Raw genomic sequence first — 22410 nt, 5'->3', positions numbered from 1 at the left:
AGATGGCAAGTAGTCGAAGTTAAATTTTTAAAGAGACTGTACATGATAGATTTCAATATAATTTTCTATTTTTTTCAAATTCGATTTGAATTTGGACTGTTCCGTAGTCGAAGTCAAATAATCTCGAAATTTGAAAATTCGATTTTTCAATTTGACCCTTGATAAATCTGCCCCCTAGCGTCTAGTACAAAAACATCTAAATGACACGGGCAAAGTTTTATTTTTGTTTTATTTCAAATATGCGAAAAGAGATGCTTTCCAACATCTACAAATCATTTTTATATTCAAATGCAAAAATGTATTAAAAAGTTCATTTAAAAAAAGGAAAACCCTTTGTGGCCTGCCCACAAATCTTCCTTTCTAAGAGATTATGTTTTACTCTCTTCTTCAATTTCCTCTTCTTCAATTTCCTCTTCTTCAATTTCCTCTTCTTCATTAGTTTCCTCTTTATCAGTTTCCTCTTCTTCATTCTCCTCTTCTTCATTAGTTTCCTCTTTATCAGTTTCCTCTTCTTCACCAGTCTCCTCTTCAGCATTAACTAAGGTTTCATTCTCGATTTCAAGACTAGGTTTACTACAACATAATAGGATAGTTATATTATATAACCTGCTTGCTTTATGAAACAACTTAAAGCATAATCAATGTATCCAGGGTTCCCCTGTTTTGGGCATTTATAGATTCCATGCAGAATGTATGCACTTAAAGGAGAAGGAACATCTGTTTGCACTTGGGCCTGCCAAATGTTAGGCACCCCCAAGAGATTGTATTGACTTACCTGAAACCCCTCACTTGGGGGTGCCTAACATTTGGCACCCCAAGTGCAAACAGACTTTCCTTCTCCTTTAATACCCCCCTATTATCATCCCTGTGAGATGGAAGTGTATGCAAAGTTATGGATTTAGGAAACTATGAAGAAAGAAAACATGTCATTCTTACTTACCTCTGAGACTGTGCTACTGGGGTGCTTACTGCTGGGTTTTCTACATCCCCAGATTCAACTTTTCTCTTCAGTTTCACATACAGGTAACTGTAAAAATAAAACAAAAGTTCACAATTCATGGACACTTTCTTAATGGTGTTCTATTATTAAAAAAAATGGGATTTTTGCTCTGTAAATAATGTTTAATGATTTGAAAAACAGAAGCATTGGGGTGAAATTCAAAAAAATTGGCTAATTGTGTTATTGACTTACATTCCAACTCCTGACAAGATTGAGGTTATCACGAGAATCGTTCCCATAACCATCACCACTATAACTGCCGCCTTCTTGGCACTGCTGTTTGTAGCCAGCGGCTCTGTAGTAGTCATTATAGTGGTTGTAGTGGCTGCAGTTGTTGTTTGTTCCTTGGCCCGCATTGCCCGTGAGTGAGCTGTAAAAAAAAATCAAAATGATTAAGTGAAGAGTGCAAATGGCATTAAAGGAGAAGGAAAGGCTAAAATTAAGTAAGTTTATCAGAAAGGTCTATATAAATACACCAGTAAACCCTCAAAGTAATGCTGCTCTGAGTCCTCTGTCTAAAGAAACACCACATTTCTTTCCTTCTATTGTGTACTCATGGGCTTCTGTATCACACTTCCTGTTTCAGCTTAAACCTCCAGAGCTAGGGCTTGAGCATGCTCAGTTTGCTCCTCTCCCCCCTCCCTTCTCCCAGCCCTGTTGTAATCTGAGGCCATAGCTATGAGTGAGCAGGGAGAGACTCAGGCAGGAAGTGATGTCATACCAAGCCAATATGGCAGCTGCTATCCTAAACAAACAGAGAGTTTCTAGAGCTGTTTAGTCAGGTATGGTAAAGCATTCTGCAGAATAAATATAATATAGTGTTACAGCTTGCCCTATTGTGGCTAATCTATTGGCAATAAACTGCCTCTGTAGTTTTCCTTCTCCTTTCAATGACTGATATAATAAGCAAGTAAAAAGTGGCAGTCAGCTTTATGCCCACGCAAGTGTCTGCCCCACAAATCATTCAACTGTAAAGTAGTCCACATATTAAACACGTCAAATTCCCCATAATCTTCCCTTTAAAGATATGATGTTAAAAGACTCACTAGAAGTTTCCTTTGCTTCCAAAACGTCAATTTTTATCTTGGAGGCGGGCATAAACACAATGTCATCCACCTTCATCATGAATTCATAAACTCCACTGTCTGTGGTTTCGGTGGGATTGATGATCAAGGTACAGTTCCCAGTTGGCACCAGCGATACAAAAAGCTGGTACTTATTACTGTTCTCATGGAAGGTTTGTTCTTTCTCACCGTAAAGGTGGATTAAAGGGGTGTATTTCCCCCCACCTACGGGAACTTTACCCCATTCTAACTGAAGTACGGATGGATCAATTGCATGGTCTGCGTAGAACCTGCATGGAATCAGATTCCGAGTATGGGCCTTCAGTGTCAGTTTATGCCGGAATAATGTGAACCGTTTCAGAGCTGAAAGAAATAAAATTAAAATGGTTACGATGTTATTAGACATAGAAAGCTAAGAAAATCTATTTATTGTTATTATTATTTATACTGACACATAAGTGCAGAATAATAGAATCCTATAATTACCCGATGCAGGCTGGCAAGTAAGGAGTAGTCCAATGAGCATCATCATCATGAATTGAAAAGGACCCACACAGGGAGGTCTCTCAAAGTTCTTGTATTTCTTTTGCTGCACAAAGATACAAAGGAGAATTAGTGGAAGAACCTGGGCTGTCAGTATAGAACCACCATGTCATGAAATTAATCATTTTATCATAATCCACACCATTTATTAATCTCACATTGCTATCTACAGTATACGATCCTTATGCAGTAATCGTCTACAAATTAAATAAATTAAACCTTTTTCATATTGAACTTGTGTTCCTGCTCATTCTACTTAAAGGAATAACGTAACGTAAAGCTTAACTAAAGAAGTAGACTAGAAATGCTGTACATTAAGTTTTGGGCTTCTGTACCAGACCAAGTAGCAGTAAAGATCTGTGTCTCCAAAGATGCCCCAGTAGCACATAGAATAGAAATGTCACAAGGCTGATTAGTAATTAATATAGATAATTACTACATGGCAGCACAGAAACCAGTGCAATTAGCATCAGAATTTAATAATCAGCCCTGTAGCATCATCTTATATTACAGACACACCTCATTTTCTGCTGGATAATTTGAGACAACCCCTGCATTAAACTCAGTATAAAATATAGCATTTTTAACCAAATTCATGTTTAGGGTTTACCTCTCCTTTAAAAGCAAATCTTGCGGCCTACCCATCACTTGCCATAGGAAACAATCAGCAATTGGACTTTAACCAATGCACAATTTATAAGTTTGCAAAATAATATTATAGGGGTTATTTACTGAACCCCGGTTGGGTTTTTTGGGCCAAAACTCAAATTTTTTAGGTTTCTTTTTAGAAACTGAATTTTTTTTTATCAAAGCCCAACGCAGCAAAAAGCCCGAGAATCCCCAATCAGACCTGCCGAGGTTGTGTATAAGTCAGTGGCAGATGTCCCTCTCCTATTTTGAAGTTTCTGTGGTCTGCGCTGGAAGTAGCCCAAAAAATCCGACCTTTTACGGCAAAAATCCAAAAAGTTCAGGCTTTTTGGACGAAACCACAGATAAAATCTAGCAATTCCGGAAAAATCTCAGAAAAAAAATTTATGATTCAAGTTTAGGCTCAATTTTATCACGTTTTTACCCAAACCAATTCAGCTTTTTGAATAATAAATAAGGTCAAATCGTGGATCGTAGTTTGGTCAGACTTTTTTTACGTAAAAAAATCGGATTTTGATAAATAACCCCCCTTTGCGACCTTGGGACAAATGAGGTCTCAGATTGATTTGCATTTGATACTACTGTGATATATAAAAGTACATTTATATTTTAAAATGTGTTACTTTTGATTAATAAAATAACAGCATCTGGCATATATGATATGATAGTAGGGTCATGTCCTTTCCTTTTTCTGTATTTTACTGGATTATAAGGGTTGCCTACTTAATTTATACAATCCTGTATCCCCTCACCTGAAGATAATTACAGATATTATATTATAATAAAATAGAATATTATAGAATTTTTTTCTATACTCACAGTTCTTTTCTCTACACACTTATTCATTTTTTCAGCAATATCAAGGTTATTCTTTGTCGTTATTTGTTGTTTTAAAAAAGATAGATTGAGCAAGATTGTTAGATGTAACATCGTTCGCGTGTAAAAGCAAACTGAGCTGGGGAATGGGAAGCTCACCTGGTCATTGTTGTGTTCATGATGTCACAATGTCGGTTACTATAGCAACTCCATTGTGACACTCAGCAGTAAACAAGATTTGCAACCAGACATTATGACCTCATTGTTGCAATGTTGCTGACAGCATCAGAAAAGAAAGCTACGATAATCTGAGTTTTATTATTCTTTGCTTGTGCAATTTATATAAACGTGACAAATAGTGATGCGCAGAAAGAATAAATATAGTTGTCTGTAACATGGAGAGCTTTTAAAAGCAAAACAAGAAGAGAGAGTAGGAAAGTCACTGTAGCTGCTGTAGTGATGATGTCATAATGACCCTATCAGTTGCTATAGTAACAGTCTAGAGACTGAAGTGAAACAGTAGAGCTACAGTTAAACTAGAGTTAAGAAGTGGAAATAAACACAGGATTCATTTAAATTTCTTTTCTATCCTTTATGTTTATAGCGCCAATGTCTTACTCAGCTCACTACTGAGATTTTACATTGTTTAAATCAGTCCCTTTTTCAGTGCCACTTACAACATAAGGCTCTCCTCCTTGGTTCCAATATAAACATAAATAGAGGAGTTTAGTATAAAGCCTAAACAAAATGAAACCAACAGTCAGTTATTGTTTCTAAATGCAGGTATGGGATCCATTACCGGGAAACCCATTATCCAGAAAGCTCCGAATTACAAAATGCCTGTCTCCCATAGACTCAATTTTAACCAAATAATCCAAAAATGTATTTCTTTTTTCTCTGTAATAATAAAACAGTAGCTTGTACTTGATCCCAACTAAGATATAACTAATCCTTATTGGAAGCAAAACCAGACTATTGGGTTTATTTAATGTTTAAATGATTTCCCAGTAGACTTAGAGTATGAAGATCCAAATTGCAGAAAGATCCATTATTGGGAAATCCCTAGGTCTCAAGCATTTTGGATAACCGGTCCCATACCTGTAATAACATTAAAATGATAATAATAATGAGAAAAAAGAGAAACACCGTGTGATGACATATTTGTTATCACAGATGTTTTCAGAAGTATTAATAAAACAACATACAAATTTAACGGAGGTACAGCAGATATATTAATGAGCTTAGAATGAGTATTGAGTCTAAGTGGGTTATTTATTAAAGTCTAAATGCCAAAAACTCAAAAAATTCAGAAATTTTAGTGAAAAAAAGCCCTTAAATTTATATTTTTTTAATTATACCCCGAAGATGGAAAAAATCTGAATCCGAAAATCCGGCATTGCAGACCTGTTGAGGTTGTATATAAGTCAATGGGAGAGTTCGCAAGAATTAGCCCTTAAATCTCAATATTTTGGATTTTTCAGGCAAAAAAATAAATAAATTCTAGCTTTCGGATAAAAACCTGTAAAAATCATACGATTTGGATTTTCACTCTGTCTGTCCCTATCCGATTATATTGTGCTTTTATTAATAAATAATATCACATCGTTGACAGTAATGGGCAAATTTATTCACCAGGCGCGAATTTGTGGTGAAATTTCGCGTTTCCACGCCAGTGAATAAATTAGCAAATCTGCAGTGAAAACAATCGGAATCGATGCCCCAACAATTTGGACGCCGGCGACACTTAACGGACTCCCATTGACTTTAATGGGCGTCGGCGGTTTACAAATTTTTCATCAGTTTTTCGAATTTTACGGGAAATTCGTCAAATTAGTGGCGAAAGGGACAAATCCGCCCATCACCAATCGTGGATTCTAGTTTGGTCGGACTTTTTTATTTAAGAAAATCTAGTAAAGGTCCCAAGGATTCTGGATAACAGGTTCCATAGCTATAGAACAAAAGCCGAAATGACTCCGGCTTAACATTCCCAATGAATTTACAAAACATATCTAAAAAATACAGGCATGAGACCTGTTATCCAGAATGCTCGTGACCTGGTCCATCCTCGATAATGAATCTTTCTGTAATTTGGATCTTCATACCTTAAGTCTACTAGAAAATCATGTAAACATTAAATGGGCTGGTTTTGCTTCCAATAAGGATTAATTATATCTTAGTTGGGATCAAGTACAAGCGGAGAAAAAGGAAATCATTCTTAAAAATGTGTTTTTTTTTGGATAAAATAGAGTATATGGGAGATGGCCTGTATGTAATTCGGAGATTTCTGGATAATGCATTTCCGGATAACAGATCCCATACCTGTATTACAAAAAAAAGTCCAAAAAAGTTGTCTTTTTTTAAACTTTTATGTAGCTGTGCAAATATGTTCTTTATGCTTTTATCAATATTTTTTTGTCTCTGATGCTGGGGACTTCAAATTCTCTCTGTACCCATTAGATTGTGGTGCTATGCCTTGTAATGGGGTTGTTCACCTTTGAGTTAACTCTTAGTATGATGTAGAGAGTGATATTCTAAAACAATTGGTCTTCTTTTTTTATTATTTGTGATTTTTTTTATTTATTTCACTTTTTGTTCAGCAACTCTCCAGTTTGAAATTTGACAAAGTTCAAAGTTTTTCCCCCAAAAAACTTTTTGAGTCCACCAAATGACTCCAAGTTGGTTGTAGGAGGTCCCCCATAGGCTAAAACAGCAATTCGACAGGTTTTAGATGGCAAGTAGTCAAAGTCAAATTTTTAAAGAGACTGTACATGATAGATTTCAATATAATTTTCTATTTTTTTCAAATTCGATTTGAATTTGGACTGTTCCGCAGTCGAAGTACATTCAAATAATCTCGAAATTTGAAAATTCGATTTTTCAATTTGACCCTTGATAAATCTGCCCCCTAGCGTCTAGTACAAAAACATCTAAATGACACGGGCAAAGTTTTATTTTTGTTTTATTTCAAATATGCAAAAAGAGATGCTTTCCAACATCTACAAATCATTTTTATATTCAAATGCAAAAATTTATAAAAAAGTTCATTTAAAAAAAAGGAAAACCCTTTGTGGCCTGCCCACAAATCTTCCTTTCTAAGAGATTATGTTTTACTCTCTTCTTCAATTTCCTCTTCTTCAATTTCCTCTTCTTCAATTTCCTCTTCTTCAATTTCCTCTTCTTCAATTTCCTCTTCTTCATTAGTTTCCTCTTTATCAGTTTCCTCTTCTTCACCAGTCTCCTCTTCAGCATTAACTAAGGTTTCATTCTCGATTTCAAGACTAGGTTTACTACAAAATAATAGGATAGTTATATTATATAACCTGCTTGCTTTATGAAACAACTTAAAGCATAATCAATGTATCCAGGGTTCCCCTGTTTTGGGCATTTATAGATTCCATGCAGAATTTATGCACTTAAAGGAGAAGGAAAGTCTTTTTGCATTTGGGGCTGCCAAATGTTAGGCACCCCCAAGAGATTGTATTGACTTACCTGAAACCCCAGGCCGGTGCTCCTATCAGCAGAAAACTGCACCGGCCCTGGGTTTTTCTAGTGAGCACCACGGAGAGATTCTCTTCTGTCTTCTTCTTTCTTCAAATTTCCCGGGGCAGACCCATGCGCAGTAGAACGAAATAGCGACTTTTAAGTTAAAGTTTGGCTTTACGTTCTACTGCACATGCACAACTGCACGAAGAAAGAAGATGCCAGAAGAGGATCGCTCCATGGAGCTCGCTGGTATAACCCTGGGCTGGTGCAGTTTTCTGCTTATAGGAGCACCGGCCTGGGGTTTCAGGTAAGTAAATGCAATCACTTGGGGATGCCTAATATTTGGCACTCTCAAGTGTACGAAGCCTTTCCTTCTCCTTTAATACCCCCCTGTTATCATCCCTGTGAGATGGAAGTGTATGCAAAGTTATGGATTTAGGAAACTATGAAGAAAGAAAACATGTCATTCTTACTTACCTCTGAGACTGTGCTACTGGGGTGCTTACTGCTGGGTTTTCTACATCCCCAGATTCAACTTTTCTCTTCAGTTTCACATACAGGTAACTGTAAAAATAAAACAAAAGTTCACAACTCATGGACACTTTCTTAATGGTGTTCTATTATTAAAAAAAATGGGATTTTTGCTCTGTAAATAATGTTTAATGATTTGAAAAACAGAAGCATTGGGGTGAAATTCAAAAAAATTGGCTAATTGTGTTATTGACTTACATTCCAACTCCTGACAAGATTGAGGTTATCACGAGAATCGTTCCCATAACCATCACCACTATAACTGCCGCCTTCTTGGCACTGCTGTTTGTAGCCGGCGGCTCTGTAGTAGTCATTATAGTGGTTGTAGTGGCTGCAGTTGTTGCTTGTTCCTTGGCCCGCATTGCCCGTGACTCAGCTGTAAAAAAAAATCAAAATGATTAAGTGAAGAGTGCAAATGGCATTAAAGGAGATGGAAAGGCTAAAATTAAGTAAGTTTATCCGAAAGGTCTATATAAATACACCAGTAAACCCTCAAAGTAATGCTGCTCTGAGTCCTCTGTCTAAAGAAACACCACATTTCTTTCCTTCTATTGTGTACTCATGGGCTTCTGTATCACACTTCCTGTTTCAGCTTAAACCTCCAGAGCTAGGGCTTGAGCATGCTCAGTTTGCTCCTCTCCCCCCTCCCTTCTCCCAGCCCTGTTGTAATCTGAGGCCATAGCTATGAGTGAGCAGGGAGAGACTCAGGCAGGAAGTGATGTCATACCAAGCCAATATGGCAGCTGCTATCCTAAACAAACAGAGAGTTTCTAGAGCTGTTTAGTCAGGTATGGTAAAGCATTCTGCAGAATAAATATAGTGTTACAGCTTGCCCTATTGTGGCTAATCTATTGGCAATAAACTGCCTCTGTAGTTTTCCTTCTCCTTTCAATGACTGATATAATAAGCAAGTAAAAAGTGGCAGTCAGCTTTATGCCCACGCAAGTGTCTGCCCCACAAATCATTCAACTGTAAAGTAGTCCACATATTAAACACGTCAAATTCCCCATAATCTTCCCTTTAAAGATATGATGTTAAAAGACTCACTAGAAGTTTCCTTTGCTTCCAAAACGTCAATTTTTATCTTGGAGGCGGGCATAAACACAATGTCATCCACCTTCATCATGAATTCATAAACTCCACTGTCTGTGGTTTCGGTGGGATTGATGATCAAGGTACAGTTCCCAGTTGGCACCAGCGATACAAAAAGCTGGTACTTATTACTGTTCTCATGGAAGGTTTGTTCTTTCTCACCGTAAAGGTGGATTAAAGGGGTGTATTTCCCCCCACCTACGGGAACTTTACCCCATTCTAACTGAAGTACGGATGGATCAATTGCATGGTCTGCGTAGAACCTGCATGGAATCAGATTCCGAGTATGGGCCTTCAGTGTCAGTTTATGCCTGAATAATGTGAACCGTTTCAGAGCTGAAAGAAATAAAATTAAAATGGTTACGATGTTATTACACATAGAAAGCTAAGAAATTCTATTTATTATTATTATTATTTATACTGACACATAAGTGCAGAATAATAGAATCCTATAATTACCCGATGCAGGCTGGCAAGTAAGGAGTAGTCCAATGAGCATCATCATCATGAATTGAAAAGGACCCACACAGGGAGGTCTCTCAAAGTTCTTGTATTTCTTCTGCTGCACAAAGATACAAAGGAGAATTAGTGGAAGAACCTGGGCTGTCAGTATAGAACCACCATGTCATAAAATTAATCATTTTATCATAATCCACACCATTTATTAATCTCACATTGCTATCTACAGTATACGATCCTTACGCAGTAATCGTCTACAAATTAAATAAATTAAACCTTTTTCATATTGAACTTGTGTTCCTGCTCATTCTACTTAAAGGAATAACGTAACGTAAAGCTTAACTAAAGAAGTAGACTAGAAATGCTGTACATTAAGTTTTGGGCTTCTGTACCAGACCAAGTAGCAGTAAAGATCTGTGTCTCCAAAGATGCCCCAGTAGCACATAGAATAGAAATGTCACAAGGCTGATTAGTAATTAATATAGATAATTACTACATGGCAGCAGAGAAACCAGTGCAATTAGCATCAGAATTTAATAATCAGCCCTGTAGCATCAGCTTATATTACAGACACACCTCATTTTCTGCTGGATAATTTGAGACGACCCCTGCAATAAACTCAGTATAAAATATAGCATGTTTAACCAAATTCATGTTTAGGGTTTATCTCTCCTTTAAAAGGAAATCTTGCAGCCTACCCATCACTTGCCATAGGAAACAATCAGCAATTGGACCTTAACCAATGCAGAATTTATAAGTTTGCAAAATAATATTTTGGGGGTTATTTACTTATCTCCGGTTGGGTTTTTTGGGCCAAAACTCACATTTTTCAGGTTTCTTTTTAGCAACTCAATTTTTTTTATCAAAGCCCGATGCAGCAAAAAGCCAGAGAATCCCCAATCAGACCTGCCGAGGTTGTGTATAAGTCAGTGGCAGATGTCCCTCTCCTATTTTGACATTTCTGTGGTCTGCGCTGGAAGTAGCCCAAAAAATCCAACCTTTTAGGGCAAAAATCCAAAAAGTTCAAGCTTTTTGGATGAAAAGCCAGAAAAAATCTAGCAATTCCGGAAAAATCTCAGAAAAAAAATGTATGGTTCAGGTTTAGGCTCGATTTTATCACGTTTTTACCCAAAATAATTCAGCTTTTTGAATAATAAATAAGGTCAAATCGTGGATTCTAGTTTGGTCAGACTTTTTTTATGTAAAAAAATCGGATTTTGATAAATAACTCCCCTTTGCAACCTTGGGACAAATGAGGTCTCAGATTGATTTGCATTTGATACTACTGTGATATATAAAAGTACATTTATATTTTAAAATGTGTTACTTTTGATTAATAAAATAACAGCATCTGGCATATATGATATGATAGTAGGGTCATGTCCTTTCCTTTTTCTGTATTTTACTGGATTATAAGGGTTGCCTACTTAATCTATACAATCCTGTACCCCCTCACCCGAAGATAATTACAGATATTATATTATAATAAAATAGAATATTATAGAATTTTTTTCTATACTCACAGTTCTTTTCTCTACACACTTATTCATTTTTTCAGCAATATCAAGGTTATTCTTTGTCGTTATTTGTTGTTTTAAAAAAGATAGATTGAGCAAGATTGTTAGATGTAACATCGTTCGCGTGTAAAAGCAAACTGAGCTGGGGAATGGGAAGCTCACCTGGTCATTGTTGTGTTCATGATGTCACAATGTCAGTTACTATAGCAACTCCATTGTGACACTCAGCAGTAAACAAGATTTGCAACCAGACATTATGACCTCATTGTTGCAATGTTGCTGACAGCATCAGAAAAGAAAGCTACGATAATCTGAGTTTTATTATTCTTTGTTTGTGCAATTTATATAAACGTGACAAACAGTGATGCGCAGACAGAAAAAATATAGTTGTCTGTAACACGGAGAGATTTTATAAGCAAAACAAGAAGAGAGAGTAGGAAAGTCACTGTAGCTGCTGTAGTGATGATGTCATAATGACCCTATCAGTTGCTATAGTAACAGTCTAGAGACTGAAGTGAAACAGTAGAGCTACAGTTAAGTAGGGCTAGAGTTAAGAAATGGAAATAAACACAGGATTCATTTAAATTTCTTTTCTATCCTTTATGTTTATAGCGCCAATGTCTTACTCAGCTCACTACTGAGATTTTACATTGTTTAAATCAGTCCCTTCTTCAGTGCCACTTACAACATAAGGCTCTCCTCCTTGGTTCCAATATAAACATAAATAGAGGAGTTTAGTATAAAGCCTAAACAAAATGAAACCAACAGTCAGTTATTGTTTTTAAATACAGGTATGGGATCCGTTATTGGGAAACCCATTATCCAGAAAGCTCCGAATTACAAAATGCCTGTTTCCCATAGACTCAATTGTATCCAAATAATCCAAAAATGTATTTCTTTTTTCTCTGTTATAATAAAACAGTAGCTTGTACTTGAACCCAAATAAGATATAATTGATCCTTATTGGAGGCAAAACCAGCCTATTGGGTCTATTTAAAGTTTATATGATTTTCCAGTAGATTTAAAGTATGAAGATCCAAAATGCAGAAAGATTCATTATCGGGAAATCCCTAGGTCCCAAGCATTCTGGATAACCGGTCCCATTCCTGTAATAACATTAAAATGATAATAATAATGAGAAAAAAGAGAAACACCATGTGATGACATATCCGTTATCACAGAAGTTTTCAGAAGTATTAATAAAACAACATATACGTTCAGTTTTACGGAGGTACAGCAGATATACTAATGAGCTTAGAATGACTTTCTAAGTATTGAGTCTAAGAGGGTTATTTATTAAAGTCCAAATGCCAAAAACTCAAAAAATGCAGAATTTTTAGTGAAGAAAAACCCTCAAATTTATTTTATATTTTTTTTATTATACCCCGAAGATGGAAAAAGTCTGAATCCGAAAATACGCCATCGCAGACCTGTCGAGGTTGTATATAAGTCAATGGGAGAGGTCTCTATCCTATTTGGACGTTTCTGTGGTCTGCACAAGAAATTAGCCCTTAAATCTCAATATTTTGGATTTTTCAGGCAAAAAAATAAATAAATTCTAGCTTTTCGGATAAAAACCTGTAAAAATCATACGATTTGGATTTTCACTCTATTTGATCGGGTCTATCCTGATCCGATTATATTGTGCTTTTATTAATAAATAATATCACATCGTGGACAGTAATGGACAAATTTATTCACCAGGCGCGAATTTGTGGTGAAATTCCGCGTTTCTACGCCAGAGAATAAATTAGCAAATTTGCAGTGAAAACAATTGGAATTTATTGCCCGACAATTTGGATGCCGGCGACACTTAACGGACTCCCATCGACTTTAATGGGCGTTGGCAGTTTAAAAAATTTTCGACAGTTTTGCGAATTTTGCGGGAAATTTGTGGAGAAACGGGACAAATTCACTCATCACCAATCGCGGATTCTAGTTTGGTCGGAACTTTTTATTTAGGAAAATCTAGTAACACCCTTAGAGAGCCAAGTCACTGCATATTGCCCATATTTATTGAACAGGTGCCGTTATGTCTTCCATGAGACAGATACCAATTAAAATAGAAATCCATCTATATACTGTTCTCTCCAGTGAATTGGAATTAAAGATTCAGCAGCTACAGGTATGGGATCCAGAAACCTGTTATCCAGAAAGCTCCAAATTATGGTAAGGCCATCACCCATAGACTCCATTTTATTAAAATTGACTTTATTTAATATTACATACATTTTTAAGTAGACTTAAGGTAAGGAGATCCAAATTACGGAAATATCCCATATCCGGAATACCCCAGGTCCCAAGGATTCTGGATAACAGGTTCCATAGCTAAAGAACAAAAGCTGTAATGGCTTAACATTCCCAATGAATTTACAAAACATATCTAAAAAATACAGGCATGAGACCTGTTATTCAGAATGCTCGGGACCTGGTCCATCCTGGATAATGAATCTTTCTGTAATTTGGATCTTCATACCTTAAGTCTACTACAAAATCATGTAAACATTAAATGGGCTGGTTTTGCTTCCAATAAGGATTAATTATATCTTAGTTGGGATCAAGTACAAGCTACTGTTTTATTATTACAGAGAAAAAGGAAATCATTCTTAAAAATTTGTTTTTTTTTGGACAAAATAGAGTATATGGGAGATGGCCTGTATGTAATTCCGAGCTATAATGACTCCAAGTTGGTTCTAGGAGGTCCCCCATAGGCTAAAACAGCAATTCGACAGGTTTTAGATGGCAAGTAGTCGAAGTTAAATTTTTAAAGAGACTGTACATGATAGATTTCAATATAATTTTCTATTTTTTTCAAATTCGATTTGAATTTGGACTGTTCCGTAGTCGAAGTCAAATAATCTCGAAATTTGAAAATTCGATTTTTCAATTTGACCCTTGATAAATCTGCCCCCTAGCGTCTAGTACAAAAACATCTAAATGACACGGGCAAAGTTTTATTTTTGTTTTATTTCAAATATGCGAAAAGAGATGCTTTCCAACATCTACAAATCATTTTTATATTCAAATGCAAAAATGTATTAAAAAGTTCATTTAAAAAAAGGAAAACCCTTTGTGGCCTGCCCACAAATCTTCCTTTCTAAGAGATTATGTTTTACTCTCTTCTTCAATTTCCTCTTCTTCAATTTCCTCTTCTTCAATTTCCTCTTCTTCAATTTCCTCTTCTTCATTAGTTTCCTCTTTATCAGTTTCCTCTTCTTCATTCTCCTCTTCTTCATTAGTTTCCTCTTTATCAGTTTCCTCTTCTTCACCAGTCTCCTCTTCAGCATTAACTAAGGTTTCATTCTCGATTTCAAGACTAGGTTTACTACAACATAATAGGATAGTTATATTATATAACCTGCTTGCTTTATGAAACAACTTAAAGCATAATCAATGTATCCAGGGTTCCCCTGTTTTGGGCATTTATAGATTCCATGCAGAATGTATGCACTTAAAGGAGAAGGAACATCTGTTTGCACTTGGGCCTGCCAAATGTTAGGCACACCCAAGAGATTGTATTGACTTACCTGAAACCCCTCACTTGGGGGTGCCTAACATTTGGCACCCCAAGTGCAAACAGACTTTCCTTCTCCTTTAATACCCCCCTATTATCATCCCTGTGAGATGGAAGTGTATGCAAAGTTATGGATTTAGGAAACTATGAAGAAAGAAAACATGTCATTCTTACTTACCTCTGAGACTGTGCTACTGGGGTGCTTACTGCTGGGTTTTCTACATCCCCAGATTCAACTTTTCTCTTCAGTTTCACATACAGGTAACTGTAAAAATAAAACAAAAGTTCACAATTCATGGACACTTTCTTAATGGTGTTCTATTATTAAAAAAAATGGGATTTTTGCTCTGTAAATAATGTTTAATGATTTGAAAAACAGAAGCATTGGGGTGAAATTCAAAAAAATTGGCTAATTGTGTTATTGACTTACATTCCAACTCCTGACAAGATTGAGGTTATCACGAGAATCGTTCCCATAACCATCACCACTATAACTGCCGCCTTGGTTGTAGTGGCTGCAGTTGTTGTTTGTTCCTTGGCCCGCATTGCCCGTGAGTGAGCTGTAAAAAAAAATCAAAATGATTAAGTGAAGAGTGCAAATGGCATTAAAGGAGAAGGAAAGGCTAAAATTAAGTAAGTTTATCAGAAAGGTCTATATAAATACACCAGTAAACCCTCAAAGTAATGTTGCTCTGAGTCCTCTGTCAAAAGAAACACCACATTTCTTTCCTTCTATTGTGTACTCATGGGCTTCTGTATCAGACTTCCTGTTTCAGCTTAAACCTCCAGAGCTAGGGCTTGAGCATGCTCAGTTTGCTCCTCTCTCCCCCTCCCTTTCCCCCCCTCCTCCCAGCCCTGTTGTTATCTGAGCCTATAGCTATGAGTGATGTAACACCAAGCCAATATGGCAGCTGCTATCCTAAACAAACAGAGAGTTTCTAGAGCTGTTTAGTCAGGTATGGTAAAGCATTCTGCAGAATAAATATAGTGTTACAGCTTGCCCTATTGTGGCTAATCTATTGGCAATAAACTGCCTCTGTAGTTTTCCTTCTCCTTTAAATGACTGATATAATAAGCAAGTAAAAAGTGGCAGTCAGCTTTATGCCCACGCAAGTGTCTGCCCCACAAATCATTCAACAGTAAAGTGGTCCACATATTAAACACGTCAAATTCCCCATAATCTTCCCTTTAAAGATATGATGTTCAAAGACTCACTAGAAGTTTCCTTTGCTTCCAAAACGTCAATTTTGATCTTGGAGGCGGGCATAAACACAATGTCATCCACCTTCATCATGAATTCATAAACTCCACTGTCTGTGGTTTCGGTGGGATTGATGATCAAGGTACAGTTCCCAGTTGGCACCAGCGATACAAAAAGCTGGTACTTATTACTGTTCTCATGGAAGGTTTGTTCTTTCTCACCGTAAAGGTGGATTAAAGGGGTGTATTTCCCCCCACCTACGGGAACTTTACCCCATTCTAACTGAAGTACGGATGGATCAATTGCATGGTCTGCGTAGAACCTGCATGGAATCAGATTCCGAGTATGGGCCTTCAGTGTCAGTTTATGCCGGAATAATGTGAACCGTTTCAGAGCTGAAAGAAATAAAATTAAAATGGTTACGATGTTATTAGACATAGAAAGCTAAGAAAATCTATTTATTGTTATTATTATTTATACTGACACATAAGTGCAGAATAATAGAATCCTATAATTACCCGATGCAGGCTGGCAAGTAAGGAGTAGTCCAATGAGCATCATCATCATGAATTGAAAAGGACCCACACAGGGAGGTCTCTCAAAGTTCTTGTATTTCTTCTGCTGCACAAAGATACAAAGGAGAATTAGTGGAAGAACCTGGGCTGTCAGTATAGAACCACCATGTCATGAAATTAATCATTTTATCATAATCCACACCATTTATTAATCTCACATTGCTATCTACAGTATACGATCCTTACGCAGTAATCGTCTACAAATTAAATAAATTAAACCTTTTTCATATTGAACTTGTGTTCCTGCTCATTCTACTTAAAGGAATAACGTAACGTAAAGCTTAACTAAAGAAGTAGACTAGAAATGCTGTACATTAAGTTTTGGGCTTCTGTACCAGACCAAGTAGCAGTAAAGATCTGTGTCTCCAAAGATGCCCCAGTAGCACATAGAATAGAAATGTCACAAGGCTGATTAGTAATTAATATAGATAATTACTACATGGCAGCAGAGAAACCAGTGCAATTAGCATCAGAATTTAATAATCAGCCCTGTAGCATCATCTTATATTACAGACACACCTCATTTTCTGCTGGATAATTTGAGACGACCCCTGCAATAAACTCAGTATAAAATATAGCATTTTTAACCAAATTCATGTTTAGGGTTTACCTCTCCTTTAAAAGCAAATCTTGCTGCCTACCCATCACTTGCCATAGGAAACAATCAGCAATTGGACCTTAACCAATGCAGAATTTATAAGTTTGCAAAATAATATTTTGGGGGTTATTTACTTATCTCCGGTTGGGTTTTTTGGGCCAAAACTCACATTTTTCAGGTTTCTTTTTAGCAACTCAATTTTTTTTTATCAAAGCCCGATGCAGCACAAAGCCAGAGAATCCCCAATCAGACCTGCCGAGGTTGTGTATAAGTCAGTGGCAGATGTCCCTCTCCTATTTGACATTTCTGTGGTCTGCGCTGGAAGTAGCCCAAAAAATCCAACCTTTTAGGGCAAAAATCCAAAAAGTTCAAGCTTTTTGGACGAAAAGCCATAAAAAATCTAGCAATTCCGGAAAAATCTCAGAAAAAAAAAGGATGGTTCAGGTTTAGGCTCGATTTTATCACGTTTTTACCCAAAATAATTCAGCTTTTTGAATAATAAATAAGGTCAAATCGTGGATTCTAGTTTGGTCAGACTTTTTTTATGTAAAAAAATTGGATTTTGATAAATAACCCCCCTTTGCGACCTTGGGACAAATGAGGTCTCAGATTGATTTGCATTTGATACTACTGTGATATATAAAAGTACATTTATATTTTAAAATGTGTTACTTTTGATTAATAAAATAACAGCATCTGGCATATATGATATGATAGTAGGGTCATGTCCTTTCCTTTTTCTGTATTTTACTGGATTATAAGGGTTGCCTACTTAATCTATACAATCCTGTATCCCCTCACCCGAAGATAATTACAGATATTATATTATAATAAAATAGAATATTATAGAATTTTTTCTATACTCACAGTTCTTTTCTCTAAACACTTATTCATTTTTTCAGCAATATCAAGGTTATTCTTTGTCGTTATTTGTTGTTTTAAAAAAGATAGATTGAGCAAGATTGTTAGATGTAACATCGTTCGCGTGTAAAAGCAAACTGAGCTGGGGAATGGGAAGTTCATCTGGTCATTGTTGTGTTCATGATGTCACAATGTCAGTTACTATAGCAACCCCATTGTGACACTCAGCAGTAAACAAGATTTGCAACCAGACATTATGACCTCATTGTTGCAATGTTGCTGACAGCATCAGAAAAGAAAGCCACGATAATCTGAGTTTTATTATTCTTTGTTTGTGCAATTTATATAAACGTGACAAATAGTGATGCGCAGACAGAAAAAATATAGTTGTCTGTAACACGGAGAGATTTTAAAAGCAAAACAAGAAGAGAGATTAGGAAAGTCACTGTAGCTGCTGTAGTGATGATGTCATAATGACCCTATCAGTTGCTATAGTAACAGTCTAGAGACTGAAGTGAAACAGTAGAGCTACAGTTAAGTAGGGCTAGAGTTAAGAAGTGGAAATAAACACAGGATTCATTTAAATTTCTTTTCTATCCTTTATGTTTATAGCGCGAATGTCTTACTCAGCTCACTACTGAGATTTTACATGGTTTAAATCAGTCCCTTCTTCAGTGCCACTTACAACATAAGGCTCTCCTCCTTGGTTCCAATATAAACATAAATAGAGGAGTTTAGTATAACGCCTAAACAAAATGAAACCAACAGTCAGTTATTGTTTTTAAATACAGGTATGGGATCCGTTATTGGGAAACCCATTATCCAAGCTCAGAATTACAAAATGCCTGTTTCCCATAGACTCAATTGTATCCAAATAATCCAAAAATGTATTTCTTTTTTCTCTGTAATAATAAAACAATAGCTTGTACTTGATCCCAACTAAGATATAATTAATCCTTATTGGAAGCAAAACCAGACTATTGGGTTTATTTAATGTTTACATGATTAATGAGCTCAATCACAGTACAGATACTGTCATTCTTTGACTGGGGGCACCATGCAGGTGGCATATAGATCTTCAGGGCAGAGACAAACGCTCAGATTCGGGTAGATTAGTTGCCCAGTGATAAAACGCATCTTCTTTGGACGACTAATCTCCCTGAACTGCCTCCCGCCGGCTAGAATCTAAATCGCCGGCGGGATGGCACTCGGAGCACTTCATTTTCCGAAGTTACCCGAAGTTTCCTCGTGAGGCAACTTCGGCGACTTTGGAAAACGAAGCACACCGATTTCCACCCTGCCAGCGATTTACATTTTGGCCGGCGGGAGGCAGTTCGGTGAGATTAGTCGCCCGAAGAAGAGTAGATTTGTTGCTGGGCGACTAATCTCCCCGAATTTGAGCGTTTGTCTCTGCCCTCAAGCAGTAAAACAAGCTCCTACAACATAATTAGCCAGAGTGATTGTTTCAGTGGGGGTTTGGGATTAAAGAGTATCAATTATTGATTGAGGTGTAATTTAGCCAACTGCTGTTTGTCCAGCTGTGTCGGAACAAAAAGCCCAGTGACATGTTATCACCTGTTATCATTCTAAGTACACACAAGAGCAAACTACTTTTATGTCCCATTACACACACACAATCAGTAGGTCCCAAATCCCAGCAAAGGGTTCACCTGGTCTCTTTCTAATGTATTGCAAGGTCATCCAACCCGCTCAGGTGAAACCTAACACCCTGGGGTCGGCAGGAAGGTCAACCAATTATGAGGCTTTCTACAAACACAACTGGGAACTGTGAGATGTACTATTTTGCTTGCCGTGATAAATAAGACCTTACACCGATGCCTTCAACATTACTGGGACCCTCTCCGTGCGGATAATGAGATGTTCTGTATTAGGGATATTTGCTTGGATTTTATTATTATTATTTTTTCCAACAAGATATTGAACCACTCGGTGAAGTTTGCTGTTGGGTTGGGGAGCAGTTACATTGATGATGACTACAGATATATGGCTGCTGCTATATACTGTAGGCCAGGCCCGGACTGGCAATCTGTGGGTTCTGGCAAATGCCAAAGGGCTGCCTTAACATGCCATAGAAAGTCACTATTTAGTGGGCTGGTTTGGAGCTGATTGGGCCTTTCTGTACATGTAATGCCTGAGCCTATTTTGACTGCCAGTCCAGACCTGCTGTAGGTATAGACCTGTAACCAGGGTTGGACCAGACCAGCCGCAGGAATCACAGTGCACATGCCTGGGCGGCAATAACATTTTGCACACACGCGTGACTGGGGGGGCCGGAGGGTGGGGTGGGCCCCATTCCAACCCAGTCTGTCACTAGGCCCCAGAAGACAATGGACGTCACATTTTGGTGATACTGCTCCAGAAATTAATTTTAGATTACTGGCAGGCCCGGATTTGTGGAGAGGCCACCAAGGCCCAGGCCTAGGGCGGCAGGATTTTAGGGGGCGGCATGCTGGCCAACTACATGCACATTAGTTCAGAAACACTGGGGCGGCGCAGGAGATACAATTGTTTTTAAAATTTCCTGCATGCCAATCCCCATTGCTCTGGTTCCGATGATAAAAATTTGATTGAATAAAAGGGAGGGGACGGGGCGACGAATGACAGCGGGCCGAAGGGGTTCCTGCTATGTAAATCCAGCCCTGATTATTGGCTTATAGTATATAGTCCCATATTTATCTAAGTTCCATTTTTCTGGTATAAATGGCATGGAAAGGCCTTCACTGTACATCCAAAGATGGGAGCATGTTGTGTAGAAGGAGCAGGAGTCCAGTGGAGAATTACAAGCTACAGGCACTGTGGGGGTAAATATAACATATAAAGTCAATAAAGTACCCCCTATTGTAAAATGTAAGCATATTATAAGTCACAAAGGATTTCTATGACCATATAAAAAGCACAAGGCCAAAGGCAGAGTGAGTCATGTGACAGAAATGACATCACTAAACTTTGTTTATATATAGATATAATGAAGGGTACACAGTTGAAAATTATATTATAGGAAATTCTGCACAGGGCTGGTTTCAGTGAACAACCCTTCAGGTGTCTCCTATTCAAACCATTGGCTGGTTGCTAGGGTCACATGAATCCTAGCAACCACATAGTTTAAATTCCAAACTACAGAGCAGTAAAACAAAAAAGGGGATACATACAAACGATGGCACTATTGTTGCTTGTTTAGTTGCAGTAACAGTGCAGTCCAGGGGTATAGCATGTGTAGATGACTGCCCTCTAATGGAGATCTCACATGAATCAGGCTGCTTCTAACAACAGTATAGTCTCTTATGACTCCTATTCTTGGACAATCAACAATATTTTTTAGCAGTTTTTAGTTTCTTGGAACTATTGTATTCTGCATCTGTACAAAAACACTTTTCTTGGGTCACTGAATGAAATAACCCGGTCCATGTTCCTGCACGGTTAGAGACTATACTGCAGGTAGGGTTGCCACCTTTTCAGAATTGTTTTACCGGGCTGGTGGGGGGCGGAAACAAAAAGGGGTGGGTGTGACGTCAAAAGGGGCGGCTCCGTGTCATTCACTTCAAGAAGGCCACAAAAGCTAAGTTTTTACAGGGGATTGGGGGCAGGCCGAGGGGTCTTTTTAAGGGTATTACAAATTTACCGGCAGCTACATTGCCGGTAAATTTGTAATACCTGCCCCGGCCTTCGCAGGTGTTTTACCGGCTAGGCCGGTAAAATACCGGCTAGGCCGGTAAAATACCGGCTGGGTGGCAACACTAACTGCAGGGATCCCCCACCTTTTGAACCTGTGAGCAACATTCAGAAGTAAAAGGAGTTGGGGAGCAACACAAGCATGAGAAATATTCTTAGGGTGCCAAATAAGTGCTGTGATTGGTTATTTGGTAGCCCCTATGTGGATTTGTGTAGATTGAGGCTCTGTTTGGCAGTGCACCTGGTTTTTATGCAACCAAAACTTGCCTCCAAGCCTGGAATTCAACAATAATCACCTGCTTTGAGGCCACTGGGAGCAACATCCAAGGGGTTGGAGAGCAACATATTGCTCATGAGCTACTGGTTTGGGATCACTGCTTTACTGTATATATATTGCTAAATTTAAATTCTCTACAAGAGTCACTTCTGTCTACAAGATTCCAAATGCAGGTCAACTTACCCTCTAAAAGATGGGTCAAAACAAATGTTACTTGGGATTGAGGATAGTGGGGTACAGCTCTTAAAGGGCACCTGTTGCCCTAAAATATTTTTTATATTTTTCCCTCCTGGTGCGGGTGTCCTAGCACTGGCGGGGTCAGTTTTTTAAAGATAAACTACTGTGACCCCCAAAAGGAGTGTGGGTTCTAATAGCCTGCACCTTTGGTGGGGGAAAATATTTTATCATACGAGGTAAAGTAAATGTAAGCCCTCAAAACAAACAAATAGAGCACTTTTGAAACTGACTTTTTAAAAATAGTTTTTTTAAGATATAAGAAGTTTTCACACTGCTGATAGGATGAATGTGAAACAACAGCGCC

The 22410-nt window shown here is 37.6% G+C and overlaps 3 protein-coding genes across 3 annotated transcripts; all 3 read right to left on the bottom strand.

Annotated features, from left to right (window-relative positions):
• Positions 1–341: 341 nt before the first annotated feature.
• On the bottom strand, positions 342–1360 carry LOC121394851 (histone H3.v1-like). Its single transcript, XM_041567031.1, has 3 exons — positions 1193–1360; positions 941–1027; positions 342–573 (listed from the first exon to the last, which is right to left on the bottom strand). Exons 1-3 carry the CDS (start codon positions 1354–1356, stop codon positions 369–371), a joined length of 456 nt encoding a protein of 151 aa, XP_041422965.1. The 5' UTR covers positions 1357–1360; the 3' UTR covers positions 342–368.
• A 5780-nt stretch (positions 1361–7140) lies between these two features.
• LOC121394850 (protein SQS1-like) lies at positions 7141–8435 on the bottom strand. Its single transcript, XM_041567030.1, has 3 exons — positions 8284–8435; positions 8032–8118; positions 7141–7358 (listed from the first exon to the last, which is right to left on the bottom strand). Exons 1-3 carry the CDS (start codon positions 8397–8399, stop codon positions 7172–7174), a joined length of 390 nt encoding a protein of 129 aa, XP_041422964.1. The 5' UTR covers positions 8400–8435; the 3' UTR covers positions 7141–7171.
• Positions 8436–14231: 5796 nt separating this feature from the next.
• On the bottom strand, positions 14232–15221 carry LOC121394849 (histone H3.v1-like). Its single transcript, XM_041567029.1, has 2 exons — positions 14846–15221; positions 14232–14478 (listed from the first exon to the last, which is right to left on the bottom strand). The coding sequence occupies exons 1-2, from the start codon at positions 14962–14964 to the stop codon at positions 14259–14261; spliced, it is 339 nt and encodes a 112-aa protein (XP_041422963.1). The 5' UTR covers positions 14965–15221; the 3' UTR covers positions 14232–14258.
• Positions 15222–22410: the final 7189 nt, after the last annotated feature.

This window comes from Xenopus laevis, chromosome 6L (genome assembly GCF_017654675.1).
Source record: "Xenopus laevis strain J_2021 chromosome 6L, Xenopus_laevis_v10.1, whole genome shotgun sequence".
Classification (NCBI taxonomy): Eukaryota; Metazoa; Chordata; class Amphibia; order Anura; family Pipidae; genus Xenopus; species Xenopus laevis.
Note: the sequence above shows the minus strand (reverse complement) of the source record. Positions and strands in the feature narration are given on the sequence as shown.